Genomic DNA, 16,066 nt, shown 5'->3' on the forward strand with positions numbered 1-16,066 from the left:
TCCCTTCCTCCACCCTGCTTGTCCCCTGCAAACTGTGGCCTGTGACTTCCATGGAGACCCATCTGTTGGTCCTCAATGCCCTTCCTCTTTCAAAGCAAAGTAAACAAAAGTTGACCTAACTGAAATAATATCATGGAATGCTATCGTTAATTAGGAGAGAAAAAGATTCCATTGCACAAAAGTTGGTGAATGTATACAAGTAAAAAGAAATAATTAAAAATTGTTTATAATTCTACAACCCAGAGAAAACCATAGTATCTTAGTTCCAGTCTTTTCTTTCTTCAGTGTGTTGGGGTGTGTGTGTGCATGTGGTTTGTTTCATAATAATTAAATCCCAAAGTACACCCTGTTTTGTCATCTGTTTTTTCATTTGACCATTTGTTGTGAACACCTTTGCATCATACTATTATGTTTTAAATAAAGGAAAACAGTAGTCTTAGGATAAGAAGCTTTCTAGGCAGGCCATTTCTTTTTCTTTTTAAAAAATTTATTATTTAATTAATTTTTTCAGCTTTACAGAGGTCATTGACGAGTAAAAATTGTCAATTATCTCCATAAAAATTGATGTAGGTATACATTGTGAAATGATTATCACAATCTAGCTAATTAGAATATGCATCATCTCACACAGTTACTTTTGTGCGTATGGTGAGAATGTCGGAAGTGTTTGAACCAGAGCAACTTCATCTTGAATAGAGGCTAGGTAAAATAAGGCTGAGACCTACTAGGCTGCATTCCCAGGAGGTTAGGCATTCTTAGTCACAGGATGAGACAGGAGGCTGGCACGAGATACAGTACACAAAGACCTAGCTGATAAAACAGCAAGCGGCAAGGGAGCCAGCCAAAACCCATCAAAACCAAGATGGTGATAAGAGTGACCTCTGGTTATCCTCACTGCTCATTCTACTCTAATTATAATGCATTTGTTATTAGAGTCCAATAGTACTGAATATTAATAAAGAGATCTTCTAAACAGGCTTTGTGTGAGCAACATGGCTGTTTATTAACCTGGGTGCAGGTGGGCTGAGGCTGAAAAGGGCATCAGCGAAGGGCGGTGGGATGGGGTTGGTTTTATAGGTTTGGGGTGGGTAGTAGAAAGTTACAGAGTAAGATCAGTTACAGTGGTGGGGGTAGGGGCAAGGAGTATACATTACCATAAGTTCCAGTACAATGGTGGGTGGAGTAAGGCGTAAGAGTAGTTAAGATGGTAGGGTGGAGCAGAGGGATATTCACAGAGCAAGAACAGTTAAGATGGCAGGGTAGGAAGAGAAGCTTTATGTCCTGGGGAAGCTCTGCTGGGCAATAAGGGATAATGGTGAACACAGGTGATGGGGGGGTGGGGGGAGTAGTGGTAGCGGGTAGGGGTCCATCAGCAGAGACAGGCAGGACTTCGGACTTTCTGGGTCCATTCTTGCACATGGAGGCCTGACAGCATTAGCATATTAAAAGACACTCCCACCAGTGCCACAACAGTTTACGAATGCCATGGCAATGTTATCCTATGTGGTATAAAAATGAAAGAAACTCTCAGTTCTGGGAAATCCCCACCCCTTTCCCAGAAAACTCATGAATAATCCACCCCTTGTTTAGCATATAATCAGGAAATAACTATAAGTATACTCAGGTGAGCAGCTCATGCTGCTGCCTGCCTATGGAGTAACCATTTTTTTGTTTTGTTTTGTTTTGTTTTTGAGACAGAGCATTGCTCTGCCACCCAAGCTGAAGTGCAGTGGTGCAATCTCGGCTCACTGCAGCCTCTGCCTCTTGGGTTGATGTGATTCTCCTGCCTCAGCCTCCCTAGTAGCTGGGATTACAGGCACCCGCACAACACCTGGCTAATTTTTGTATTTTTAGTAGTGATGGAGTTTTGCCATATTGTCCAGACTGGTCTCAAACCCCTGGCTTTATGTGATCCACCCATGTAGCCTCCCAAAGTGCTGGGATTACAGGCATGCACCACTGTGCCCAGCCAGATTAGCTATTCTTTTATTCCTTTACTTTCTTATAAACTTGCTGTCACTTTATGGACTTCTCCTGAATTCTTTCAGTGTGAGCCCCAAGAACCCTCTCTTGTGGTCTAGATAGGGACCCCTTTCTGGCAAGAAGAATACTTGAGATCTATTCTCTTAGCATATTTCTAGTATTCAATATGTTACTGTTAGCTATGGTTACCATGCTGTACATTAGGTCTCCAAAATCATTCATAACTGCACGTTTGCACCCTGTGACTGAAATCTCCCCATTTCCTCTCACTTCCTGGACCCTGGTAATACGCTTCTACTCTCTGCTTCTGTGCTTTCAGCTTTTATAGATTCCACATATGAGTGAGATCATACAGTGTTTTTCTTCTTGTGTTCTTGTGCCTGGCTTGTTTCACTTAGCATGAGGTCCTCCAGGTTCATTCATGTTGTCACAAATGGCAGGCTCTCCTTGGTACTCTGTTGTGTGTGTATATATATGGTGCATATGTATATATGTGTGGTATGATTATATATCTAATCAGAATTTCTTTACTAAAATACCTGTCAGTGGACTCTTAGGTCATCTCCATTCTTGACCACTGTGAATAATGCTGCAGTGAACATGGAAGCACGGATTAGCAAGGCCATTTTCAGTGTGGCTAAAGAGACAGTGTTATTTGGCTAATGACTGGCAATTGTGTCAAGGCAGAGGTATCCAATGGTGAATACCTATTAAGAAGGACAGAATTAGAGTAAACAGAGCCACTTAGGCCAATAGTGATAGTGCTGTGACTTTGACCATTGCAGTCCCAGCAGTAAGTTCTGTCACTCAGTTCTCATGAGCACAGGTTCCTGTCCTCCATGAGTGCTGTATTTTCTAATACACGATCATGATGTTTTCATTGTTAACGTTTTTTTTCCTTTTTTTGTTTTCTGAGATGAAGTCTTGCTCTGTTGCCCAGGTGGGAGTGCAGTGGCACGATCTCAGTTCACTGCAATCTCCGCCTCCCGGGTTGAAACAGTTCTCCTGCATCAGGCTCCCGAGCAACTGAGACTACAGTTGTGCCACCACACCCAGCTAATCTTCGTATTTTTAGTACAGACGGGGTCTCACCATATTGGCCAGGCTGGTCTCGAATCCTGACCTCATGATCCACCCACTTCGACTCCCCAAAGTGCTGGGATTACAGGCATGAGCCACCGCACCCGGCCTAATTGTTAACCTTAAAAAGGCTTCTATCCATGTTGTCTTCCCTTTAGAATATAAATACTGTAAAGAAAAGAGACTCCTCTGCAAAACTATCTACAGATTCTCAAGAGTTAGTGTAAAGAAGTAGAGACTCTTGCCTATAAGGGATTATCCTGTTGGCTCTTCCTGAGCTTTTTACCCTCCAAAGCTACCTGACACAGTGGAATTAGAGAAGAAGAAGTCTCAGTACCAACTATAGGCAGGACTATGAGACACAGAAGGAGGAGGAAAGAGAAGAGCCCACTAGGCCTGGTTTCTGAGAGAGCCAGTCATAGGACATTATGGTGAAATACTTAGGAAGTGAGAAACCATGGGGCAGCTTCAGGTATCCAGGGGGCAGGAAAACTGCAGAAGAAAGGAAATTTATAAAATTGCTGTAGTGCAGAATAAGTTGTGTCACTTAAAATTTTTTTTTTGAGGAAGCAAGGGAAAACTGAAATTACTTTTAATATATGCTAGGTCCAAAGTATTTCTTTAAATCTAATGCTCAGAGGAGACTGGGCCATGTGGGACCTTGGTTTATATCTAGGCTTCTTGAATAGAGAAACAAATGCCAAATTGCTAAAATGGGTCACTACATGCACATCATGGTTCTATACAGCATATTTCAAATTTTCTTATTTTCTCACAATTTTATTACTTCCACTCAACATTAACCTTTTCTAAAACAAGGCCTTTTTTGTTACTAATGAACCCCTCTTCCTTTCCCCATTAAGCACCTGTATTAATTAGGATAGTTCAGTTGGCTGGAATAAGGACTCCCCAAAATGCAGTGTGTTAAACAAGTTGGAAGTTTGTTTCGTTTTCACATATTTGTGAGGAGGAAGGCAGTCCAGGGATGGTTGGGTGGCCCTGCGATGCTCAAAATAGAGTTCTCTCTGGGTCCAAAGTAGTTATTTCGGCTCTTACCATCACATACATATCTGAGCCAGCAGGAAGAAGAAAAAGTTGTGTCCTTACTTTAAGGCACTCCACTTCCAGCATACGCTCCCTTACTCTAGCTAGCTCTATTTCACATGTAAGGTTTTCATCCCTAACTTCTGTGTTGTCATTGTATATCATAACTTGCTTTAAAGTCCCTAATATCATTTACTGTATCATTGTCTCTTTTGGTCTCTGTCAGTACCTAGCACCATGCTCAGTACCTAGCACCGTGCTCTGTACCCACGGCACACAAAAGGTACTTGCTGACTGAGATATTGGGCTATTTGCAGAATGTCTATACAACATAGAGTTCTTGGAAGAAACTGGTTGAATCACAAATGATCCTGGCTTAACAATGGTTCCAGTTTCCAATGGTGCAAAAGCAGTATGCATTCGGTAGAAACCATACTTCTTTTGGATTTTGAATTTTGATCTTGTCCTGGGCTAGTGATACGTGGCACAATACTCTTATATGAGATACCCAGCACTTTACTATAAAACAGTCTTTGTGTTAGATGAGTTTGCCCAGCTGTAGGCTAATGTATGTGTTCTGACGTGTTGAGGGTAGGCTAGGTTGAGCTATGATGTTCAGTAGGATAGGTGTATGAAGTGCTTTTTCAACTTAATGATATTTTCCACTTACAATAGGCTTATTGGGTGGGATGCAGCCCCATCATCATCAGGTGAGGAGCATCTGCCCACTCAGACATTTATGTTCTGTGTTTTTCCGTCTTCTCTGAGGTGGTGCCTTTTTGGCTCAGTTGAAGATGTGGCACTTTGGATTTAAGGCATGTGTTCTATGGTAATTGTTTTAGCTCTGGGAATGATATCTGGTGGTCAGACATTAAGAGACTAATCCAATTATGTTTCCGGATATGAAGATATGTACCTGCCCGTGTAATACTTGCCACAAGCATTAGCTACTTATTTTTCCTAATAGATAAACTCTGGGGCAGACCTTTCCAAATTTAGGTTTTGTATTATGGGGCCACAAGGAAATTATTTTTACATGTGTTTTATTCTTTAAAAGCAGAGAAGAAATACACCACTCTGATTTTTTCAGATCTCCTGCATAAGCCTGTTCTATATTTAGGGAGAGTTTCTGTTGAGTGGATGGTATCTCCTTTCCAATAATCCATTTGAAATGATAATGTTCTTTTCTTTCTTTCTTTTCTTTCTTTTTTCTTTCTTTTCTTCCTTCCTTCCTCCTTCCTTCCTTTCCCACCCTCCCTCCCTCCTTCCCTTCTTTCTTTCCTTCCTTCTTTTCTTTCCTTACTTTTTTTTTTTTTTGCTTTCATGACCAAAAAAAATATTTTTTTACTTTTTCCATGTTTTTTTTTTTTAAGTAATTACAGAGCAGGTAGTCGTTGACACAAACCTCCCTTCAGTATCAAAAATGTCTGTGGGGAGGGTGGGGCTGGGGTGGGTGGAGGCTGCCACCCCCACCCCGCCGATGACAGGGACTGCCGGCCAGGAGGGACAGGCCAGGGTGCAGGAGCTCTGGCGACACGTCCGTCTCTTCAGTTTCGAAGGGCGGAGGAGTGGGAGGGAGGGACGGGCGTCAAACTGCAAAAACTGAACCGTAAAAGGAGAGTGTCTGGGGCTGAGGGGAAAGGGCACTCCTGGAAAAACTCCTCTCTCCCTTGGAAGGCAGCGGACCGGGAACAGTTGGGAGAGCCAGGAGGAAGTGAGGAGAACTCGGGCCACTTCTGGATCCCATGTCCCCTCCTGTCACCAGATGGGGCTGGAAGCAACCTCTCCCCAATTCCCTGCGTGGTTCCAGAAGGTGGGCTGGGCTGTGGGAAGGAGGGGTCCCGGTGGGGCTGGGACCAGGGTGGGGGGCTCCGTGCCCCTTGCCCGTCCGGTCCCTCAGCCTCAGATCTGCATCTCTTGCACGTTCTCCTTGGAGCCGCTCTTGAAGAGCAGAGGTTCGTGGATGGAGTTGAGGCCGGGCGGGCCCTTTCCCCCGCAGCCCCCGCCACTGGGGTTGCTGCTGTAGTGCGCCTTGGAGGAGGCAGCCACATAGTGGTGGTGGTTGAGGTGGTCTCGCTCCAGGGCGGGCAGGGCCAGGTGGCTGTCCCCGCCCATGCCACCCCTACTGGCCACGGCGGCCTCGGCGGCCACAGACACAGCTGAGGCGGCAGGCAGCTCGTCCTCCACGTTGATGATGTCCACGGTGCACGTGGGCCCGTGGTGCTTGTGGAGCTGGTGCTGCTTGTGCAGCTTGTAGAAGGCCACGAGCATCACCGCAGCCATGAATGTGATGGCCACGAAGCAGCCGATGATGATCTTGGTGGTCTTCATGACGTCGTCCAGGTCCCTGAGGGCGTTCTCCGTCACATCCGTGATGGGCACCGTGAATGCCTTCTCCGTGGGCCGCGAGGAGTGCGGGGCCGGTGCCGTGGTGGACGACGAGGCCGGGCCCGCCGCGTCCCCGGGCCGGCTCCCGCCCCAGACACCATCCGTCGTGGGCCCCGGCGGTTCCTTCTCAGTCCCCTGCGGCTGCAGGGCCTCCTCTCCGGGCTGCATCTCCAGGGTCTCCACGGTCACTGTGGTGAAGTAGATGTAGCCGCCACTGCCTCCTCCGACACCACCACCGTCCCCAGGGCTGCCTCCGCCGGTGACCCCGGCTGCCACGGGGTCCACGGCCGAGACGTTGAGTGTGGCCGAGGCGGTGGTGTTGCCGGCCAAGTTCGTCACCATGCACGTGTACTGGCCCGTGTCCTGCACGGTGAAGTTGGTGAAGTTGAGCGTGCCATCACGCAGGACGGAGATGTGCACGTAGTAGGAGCCGTGGGTCGTGAGGGTGCCATTGGGCATCAGCCAGTTGACGGAGGTCATGGAGGTGCCCGTGCGGCATTTGAGCTCGGCGGCCATGCCCTCAGTGACGTTGAGGTCCGTGGGCGGCTCCACGATGACGGGCGCATAGCAGGTGAAGTGCGACTGGTCCATCTCCCCGATGTAGCAGCCCTTGAGGCCAGCGGGTGCGTGGCAGCGTGCACAGCACGTGGTGTTGCTGGGCACCGTCTCCTTGAGCCACCAACTCAGCCAGAGCACGTCGCAGTTGCAGTGCCAGGGGTTGTGGTTGAGGTGCACGCACTCGGGACGGTGCAGGGGCGTGAAGAGGTCGTGGGGCAGCGACATCAGATTGTTGTGGGACAGGTTGAGCTCCTCCAACGAGAGGTCGAAGGTGGCCCCGGGCCAGTGACTTCTCTCTCTCCTGAAAACTCCAGAGGAGTCCTGCCGGGCTCAGGGAGGGTTGTGAGGGTCAAAAGAAATGCTGGGCAGCAGGTTTTAGGTGAGATATTGTTAGAATCGAGAGGAGGCGGATCTGCCTGGTGCAAGGAGAAGGTACGAGTGTGAATCCTTTTATAACTCCTTGCAAAACAATTCTAAAAATAAGACGTAGATTCATTCCCAAACTGCACCAGGACTGCAGGCACATTCTAAATTATACCAGTTATACAGACAGGACTCTTGCAGTGCAAATTTGCAATTAAAGGGCATTTGCATGGAATGAGATCTTAGGGGTTTTTTTTTTTTTGGTCAGTGCTGTTCAAAGAGGATCCTTTAGTTGTATTCTTAATTTGTGCAGTCACTTTCCCCTTTAAGATGGTCTGTGCACTTCTCACATTTGAGAGGCACTGGCTGGAAGATACTGCAGCAGCCCAGACCTGATTTCAGCCGAAGTTTCTCAGGGCCTCCACACGGGGCATGGCTGGGAAATTGCCTTTTGGGATCTCTGCCGGGACCCCCGGGAAATGGGAGCAGTAATACTCCAGTGTAGATGTGGCTGTTCAGTGACCCAGGGTATCCGAAATAAGCAGAGAGAAAGAGCCCTCATTTCTCTTCCAAGTGAGGCCGTGTTGTTTGCACTCGGCTCTGTAATTAGGAGCTACTGGCGAGTTGCTTTTTGGAAGTGAGTGAGCCATTTCAATTTGGCCATTTGTGGTCCTGAATTACAGCTGACTGGAAATTAAAGCTGTAAGCGCAGCCTCAAACCACAGGGAATGGGGCTGAGGGCCTACCGGCCACCTGGCACAGTTCTGGAATGCTTACAGCGCTTGATAACGCTTGCTAGGGGCAAGACAAGGGCAATAAAATGTGAATTAGATGGAGATGAACATGCCATCGGGGGCAGGAAGAAATCCTCAAGCAGATGTGTGTGGAAATTAATGGTGTGGTGATAACAAATGTGGAAGCACTGCACAGTAACCATACTAGGGAATCAGCCCCCTGACAACAGTTTGTTTTACGAAGGGCGGGGCCTCCTGTGAATGGAAGGAAAATGTAGGAGGTAAAGGCTCTTGAATTTGGTGCACTTAATGCATATTAAGGAGATCTTTCAGTCTGTTTCAGGATTGCATTTCAATCTGTGCTGCCAAAATCTTTGTTAGCCAGGGTCAATATTCAGGTTTTTTTTAAAGGCTCATTCTCTTTCCCCTTTTTTCATTTGCTCCTTCTCCAGATGAAGAACGAGGGTAACTAATGCAGAGCATAAATAACCACCCTCAACCAGGAGGCCACGCTGCAGAAGGATCCATCTCTCTGCGTTGTCTCCTGACCTTAGGCTGGGTCTGGACGTTCAGAGCAGGGTTTTAGCAGGCATGCTTTGGAGCTCAAGAACAGGGGTCCCCAGTCCAGGCTGCAGATTGGTACCAAGCTGTGGCCTGTTAGGAACTGGGATGTGTAGCAAGAGGTGAGTGGCAGGCGAGTGAGTGGGCATTACTGCCTGAGCCCTGCCTCCTATCAGATCAGCCCAGCATTTGATTCTTAAAGGAGCGTGAACTCGATTGTGAACTGCACATGTGAGGGATCTAGGTTGCACACTCCTTAAGAGAATCTAATGCCTGATGATCTGAGCTGGAACAGTTTCATCCCAAAATCACCCTTCTGCATCCCCATACTCCCCCTAACCCACATCCGTGGAAAAATTGTCTTCCATGAAACTGGTCCCTGGTGCCAAAAAGGATGGGGAATGCTACTCAAGAACGTAAGAGAAGCTCAGACCCTAATCCTGGATGCTCGGGTAGGCTGGGGATGGGCTTTTCAAAAGCTTTATTTCTATTAAAGGAGAAGAAAATAAAATAAGAAAGCTACCACTTTGATGACTGCAACAAAATTCTAATGTTTAAAAGTGATACCAAAATACAGATTCTGTAAATTAGGGAGCAGATTTCATGGTGGGAAAAACAGGGCAGTGAAGTAGAAATAATCGCTGCATTTGACATCTGAAGACCTGGGTTTGGCTCCTAGCTGGGCTGGTTTTTGGTGGTCACCATGATCCTTGAGTAATACAAGGCTCACCTTACACTTTTCCTGTTCAACACCCAAATCAGCTGTTTACCAAGGAATCCTGGTTTCTTTTGATAGAGAGTGATACTCAGATTGGGGTGAAAGAAACCAGGATCTGGGGACTAGATGTGCTTATTGCTACGAGGGAATCAGTGTGTCTCCCTTTTAGTGGAAAGAGCTAAGGAGTATATTTTTGGAATCATGGATTTATACTAATACCTTCAATTCAAAGACAATTCAAAACAAATACACTGCCGAGTTCTTCCTCAGTATCCTCTAAACTGTATTTGTATCTCTCTTCTTCCTTACTCATCCCTTTATTCTAGGACAAAATTCAAACTATTCCAGAATCACGACATCAATACCAGTACTGACAGCAAAACTTCTAAGATCAAGATCTTTGTACCCTTAGAACAAGTCCCACCATATGTGTATGCTTGGAGCTCTGCTTTTAAGATACTTAATTCTTTTTTTCTATGTACTTAACGTTACCGGTTTGGTAGATGGTATGATCATTCCGTTGTGTTTATCCAAGTTTAGACTGTTTCTAAAAAACTTTTTGATTTAATTTCATTTTTGAAGATGTAAAACACATAATTCAAAAGTCAAAACTGGTCAGGCACAGTGGCTCGCGCCTGTAATCCCAGCATTTCGGGAGGCCATAGCAGGAAGATTGCTTGAGTTCAGTGTTTGAGACCAGCCTGAGAAACATGGCACAACCCCATCTCTACAAAAAACATAAAAATTAGACCAGTGTGGTGGCGCATGCCTATAGTCCTAGCTACTCAGGAGGCTGAGGTGTGAGGAAAAGATTGCTTGAGCCCAGGAGACTCAGGCTGCAGTGAGCTGTGAGCGGACCACTGTGCTTCAGCCTGGGCAACAGAGCAAGACCCTGTCTCAAAAGAAAAAAAAAAGTCAAATCTACATAAAAAGTGGTAGTCATTCCTGTCCTTTATCCCTTACATTCTGAGCCTATCTCACCCCCTAAATTTCACTGGTTTATGATTTAATCTTTCTGCATCAGTGGGCTAGAATCACGGTGTTAGCAGTAATGTCTTCCTTCCAGGGGATGATCCGTTTCCTCACCTCTTCCAGCTTCTAGAGGCCACCTGCATTCCTTAGCTCTGGCCCCTTCTTCCACCTTCAGAGCCAGGAAGGTCAGGCTGAATCCTCTTCATGATGCGTTTCCCTGGTTCTCTCTCTTCTGCTTCCCTCTTCCATGTATAAATACCCTTGCAACTATATTGGGCCCACCTGCATATCCAAGACAGTCAGCTGATTAGCTGTCTTAATTCCATCTGCAACCTTGATAGCCCTTTGACACGTAGCCTAATATATTCACAGGTTCTAGGGATTAGGATATGAACACCTTTGGGGACCGTTATTCCACCTGCCGTAGATTTCTGCCATCACATTGGCTAACTACTATTTTGCTTCTTGCAACTACACCAGTGGAGGCAGGAAACACTCCCAGAGAAAGTTTGAGTATTCTTCCTAGCCCCAGGAACTGGTATCAGGAAGGTTTTTGCTCACTCTTAGTATCTCTGATGAAGCCTGAAATCCTACAGGACTTAACTGGTCTTGGAAGAAAAATGGCCCCGTCGTCAGTGCTGGAAGACTCTTTGTGCCTGAGCCAGCATCTGAGCAGCTGCAAGCATCCTTGTTGCACACTATTCCCCTTGAAGAATGAGGACAAGGCAGCACCTGCAGGTGTCCTCATTCGAAGCTGGGTTATTCTTTTACCCAGCTCAACTCACTCAAGTTGCAAATCTGTGATTGCAAACTTGGAATCGTGATTTAAATTATGATTTTCAATGAACATGAGGTTGCTCTTTCCTTTCCAAAATTTAAAACCTGCCTGCATTCCTGGCTAGAATAAAACTTTAGACATTTTTCTGCAAGGTAAAATGTAGCTGTAAGAAGTGTGTGAGGAGATGTGTTCCCCCCTACCCTCCGCCTACACCAGCAGCTCAAGGAGTCCCCTGGGTTCGTTTGCCTCAATCCCTGCCCTGGGCTGTTCTGCACCTCAGGCAGGGTCTTGGGGTCTGTGAAATCAGAGGCCCTAGGAGCATCTAGCAGGTGGCCTGGCTGAGGGTGTGGAGTCAAGAGGGACTTGTTGGTGAAGGTTGGCTCATGGAACCCTAATTTAGCTCATAATGGTCCTTCACTAAGCTCTTCTGAGTTGACGGTCTATTTCTAGATGTATCCTTCCCTTTCTGTATTCTCTGTCTCTTTCTGGGACGTGGGCTGAGATGGGGGTATTAGTACAGACACTATGGCGGGAAAGATCTTTCTTACTTTTTTAATTATGTTCTCTGTCTGTCTCCCTCTCTCTCTGTCTCTTTCTCTCTCTGTCTCTCTTTCCTCTGTCTCTTTCTCCTTCTCTCTCGCCTTTCATGTCTTTATCTCTTTCTTCTCCTCTCTGTCTCTCTCTCCATTTGCTGTCCCTCTCTGCCTCTTTCTCAGTCTTTATCTCTCTCTGCTTCTCTCTCTCCTCTTTTCTTGTTTTCTTTCTTTCTCAACCTCTTCTGGCTACAAATGAGATCTCAGCCATTTTAAATCCTGCCTTTAACTTTGTGATAAACCACTATTCGCTGCTTTGAATTTCCAATAATTGGAAATACTGAGCATATGTCCCCCTAGGCACCAGGGAAAAGCATTTTCTTGTTCACAGAGGTGTCACCTCTTTTTCCTTGTAAAATTCTGCCCTGGAGCAGATCTCATGTGTGGGCCTGAACAGAAATGTGACTAGTAAGTAATAATGTGGTCGACTTTTTTTTCCCTAAGAAATGAGTGTGGGTTCCTTCGGAAAGGTGCTCTGAGAGCCTGAGCATTTATTTCAGTCCACTCCTTTTGGGACATTGAGTTTAGGTTCTGCCTCACATTTTGGGGGCCAAGTCCCAATATTCACAAATAATCGTCCTTGGGAATCTTGAATCTTTTTATTTTTGGAACCAAACAAAAGCTCTTTAGAGCCCTGATAAAGGTGGGTGATCCAGCAGGACTATGGCACATTTGGGTCAGAAAGATGAAGATGTGACTCTAGTGCTTCTCAGCGGAGGCCACACCCTGCAGGTGGAGGCAGGATGCGGAGGAGGATGTACCATATTCTAACTTTATATTTGAAAAAAATGCCTCTTGGAAATTTGGAATAGCATTAAAAGGAGGCATACAAATTTTAGGTATGTGAAAAGGGGAATATCAGTTTTAAATGTCTGAGAAACTGCTTTAAGACAATAAAGGAAATATTTCTGTGTAGCCAGAAAAAGAACTGTGGATGAGAGTTTCTGCAAGGGCTCAAGTGCATGGTAGCAGCAGGTGGTGGTGAAGCTGTCCCCACTCTGAAGCCTGGTATCAGACACATAGGGTCAGGCATGCTGGAAATACCAGGACTGCCCACATCCCATCACACGAGGTCTCATCAGGCCTGAGTCCCACCAGGAATTTTTTTTTTTTTTAAGACTAGTCAAGTGCAGTAGTGAGAATCGGGGAAAGAGTAGAACAAGGAGTTCGATCTGTAACTGACTGTGAACAATCAATTGAGATAACTCACTACCTTCTGACCAGCCTCCCACCAGGAATTTGAATGGAGCTCGTTAGCTAACCATAGATGCCCTGGAGGAGGCCAACCTGCAATGGAGAAGAATCTGGAAACCTTCTCATCTGTGGAAGAACCGAACACATTCACAATGTGTGTCTTCAGGATAGAAGGCCCATGGGATATTGGCCAGCTGCCTTCAAATATTTGACGGGCTGATGGGGAAAAAGAGCTTTGACTTCTTCTGTGTATCTTGTGGAGGCATTTTCTTTCTTTTTCTTTTCCTTTAACTTGTTTTATTTCAAAAAGTATCAACAGCAACTTACAAAGATTGATATGACCCAATAAGACAAAACAAAATCCCAGCATCTAGGTAATAAAATCAGGGTAAAGAGAAAAGAAAGGCTGGAAAAAGATATGAAAGAGAAAGGCAATTAAGACACAGAAGGATGTGGTTAAGTGGGTACAGGCGGGGCTCTAATGTTTTATGATGGCAGAACTAAGTCAACGACTTAAAGAGGGTTGGGCTTGGGGATAAAACTAGGAGAAATTTCCAAATTATTTTGTCTAGCCATGGGAGAGGTCACCCTAGGTGTGGAAAGGTCCTCAACATTGGAAGAGGACCTGACTGAGCCTCAAATTGTGACTATCAGCACATTGGGTGGGGAATCCCGCCCTGGAAGGAAGAGGCGATGGGCGACATGAACTCCCAAGTTCCACAAAAATCATTGGTTTAGGAATCGGTCTCATTGCTGTGTACATTGCGATGGGTTCACAGCCACAGTCAGCTTACCATACATGGGTCATTTGAGTGCTGTTGAGGCAGAAATGATGTTGTATTTCTCAGAGGACCTCTCCTCATTTCCTTTCTGAAACCCATAATCCCCAAAGCCAAGTACTTTAATTCCCTGAAGAGAGATAAGGATGAAATGCCAGACCTAGGGACTCACAACACATTTTTGAAAGTTACAATAAGTTGGAAGTAACTGACACTTTTACTTTCCGAAGAGCAGAGGCCATGGGAAATGGAAGAGGCACGTGGCTGCTGGGCATCAAAGGAAAATCCTTCAGAGGTGTTCCACTTTGAACTCCCATGCCACCAGGATACTTCTCGTACCTGATCATGGGGCCCCTGTTTTTATTTATTTATTGTTAGAAACAAGGTCTCACTATGTTGCCCAGGCTGGAGTGCAGTGGGTATTCACAGGTGTGATCCCACTACAGATCAGCACGGGAGTTTTGACCTGCTCTGCTTCCAACCTGGGCCGGTTCACCCCTTCTTAGGCAACCTGGTGGTCCCCCGCTCCCGGGAGGTCACCATATTGATGCTGAAGTTAGTGCAGACACCTGATCGGCATAGCACACTACAGCCCAAAACTCCTAGACTCAAGAGATCCTCCAGCCTCAGCCTCCCGAGTAGCTGGGACTACAGGCACATGTTACTGTGCCCAGCATGGGGACCCTGTTTTTATATGAGAAAACATATTTCCCACAGTATGGAGATTCCCCAAAGAACTAAAAATAGAACTACCATTCAATCCAGCAATCCCATTACTAGGTAACTGCCCAAAGGAAAAGATATTATACCAAAAAGACACCTGCAATCATACATTCATTGCAGTACTATTCACAACAACAAACCATGGAACCAACCTAAGCATCTGACAGTGGATGACCACATAAAGAAAATGTGGCATAGGCCAGGCACAGTGGTTCACGCCTGTAATCCCAGCACTTTGGGAGGTTGAGGTGGGCAGATCACCTGAGGTCAGGAGTTGGAGACCAGCCTGGCCAACATAGTGAAACCCCATCTCTACTAAAAATACAAAAAATAGCTGGGTGTGGTGGCACATGCGTGTAGTCCCAGTTACTCGGGAGGCTGAAGCAGGAATATCGCTTGAACCTAGGAGATGGAGGTGGCAATGAGCTGAGACCCCAACTTTGCACTCCAGCCTGGGCCACAGAGCAAGACTTTGTCTCAAAAAACAAAACAAAACCAAACAAATCAAAAAAAAAAAAAAAAAGAAAAAGAAAATTTGATATTTATACACCACAGAATACTATGTAACCATAAAAAGAATAAAATCTTGTCTTTTGCAGCAACATGAATGGAGCCAAAGCCCATTATCCTAAGTAAAATAACTCAGAGACAGAAAATCAAATTCTTCATGGTCTCACTTATAAGTGGGGGCTAAACAATGGTACACATGGATACACAGAATGGAATAAGAGGCACTGGAGACTCCAAAAGTGGGGAGGGTCAGTGGGGTGAGGGTTAAAAACCACCCACTGACTACAATGTTCACTATTTGGAGGATGGGTACACTAGAAGTTCAAACCTCAGCATCACATAATATATTCATAACAAAACTGCACTTGTACTCCCTGAATCTTGTTAAAATAAAAATAAATAAATAAATACACATTTTTTAAAAAGAAAATATGTTTTTAGTGTTTCAGAGACCAAAGTATATGCCCCATGGGTCACTGGATGTGACTAGCGTTTCTTTATTTAATGTACTACCCAGGAAGGCTAAACATGGCCACCTTCACCATCTGGATCTCTCCAACAACACAGTGCAAGGTTCCTTCCTTGTCTGTCCTGGTCTAAAGAGGAGGCATGGCTCTCCTTGAAGGTGTGGCTTGGACCTCGGCTCCCACCATTTTTTGTGACTCCATTGTTACATGGTCTCTAGGCTTGCCAGACAAGAGGACAGAAGGCATGAGACCCTGTGGCCACACGTCTGCTCGCACATCTGTGATCTATTTCCTGCCATAAAAGTTATTATCTCACTAGCTGGCTCCAGCCTTCTTGGAGAACCAACTCTCCTGGTTAACTGCTAAGGGAAGGTGAGGTACGGAGGGAGTGGGTGTTGGCAGGAGACAAGGCAGACACAGAGGTGGCCCCAGCGCTCTGGCTGGAGACAATGAGAGATTTTGCCTTGCTCTGAAAGAGAGGCAATGGAGAAAGGAACTGGCCTGATCTGGTGAGTCTGAGGAGGGTGCATAATGGAGGCAAAGTGCCTGGTGGAGCTTCCAAAGGGGTTTGAGGACACGGACATCTCAGGTTCGATGGAAACTTGCTTGTCTGCCTTGATG

The 16,066-nt window shown here is 45.9% G+C and overlaps 1 protein-coding gene across 1 annotated transcript in view; it reads right to left on the reverse strand.

Moving 5' to 3' along the window:
* Positions 1-6,009: 6,009 nt before the first annotated feature.
* The window catches only part of LOC135272928 (leucine-rich repeat-containing protein 4B-like), a 46,599-nt gene continuing 36,542 nt past the window's right edge, over positions 6,010-16,066 (reverse strand). Inside the window, exon 4 of the mRNA XM_064371649.1 lies at positions 6,010-7,374. Coding sequence (XP_064227719.1) covers positions 6,010-7,374 — 1,365 coding nt within the window. The remainder of the gene's footprint in view (positions 7,375-16,066) is intronic.

Source organism: Aotus nancymaae, unplaced genomic scaffold (assembly GCF_030222135.1).
Source record: "Aotus nancymaae isolate 86718 unplaced genomic scaffold, 86718_ANA_hifiasm-v0.15.2.pri h1tg000155l, whole genome shotgun sequence".
Classification (NCBI taxonomy): domain Eukaryota; kingdom Metazoa; phylum Chordata; class Mammalia; order Primates; family Aotidae; genus Aotus; species Aotus nancymaae.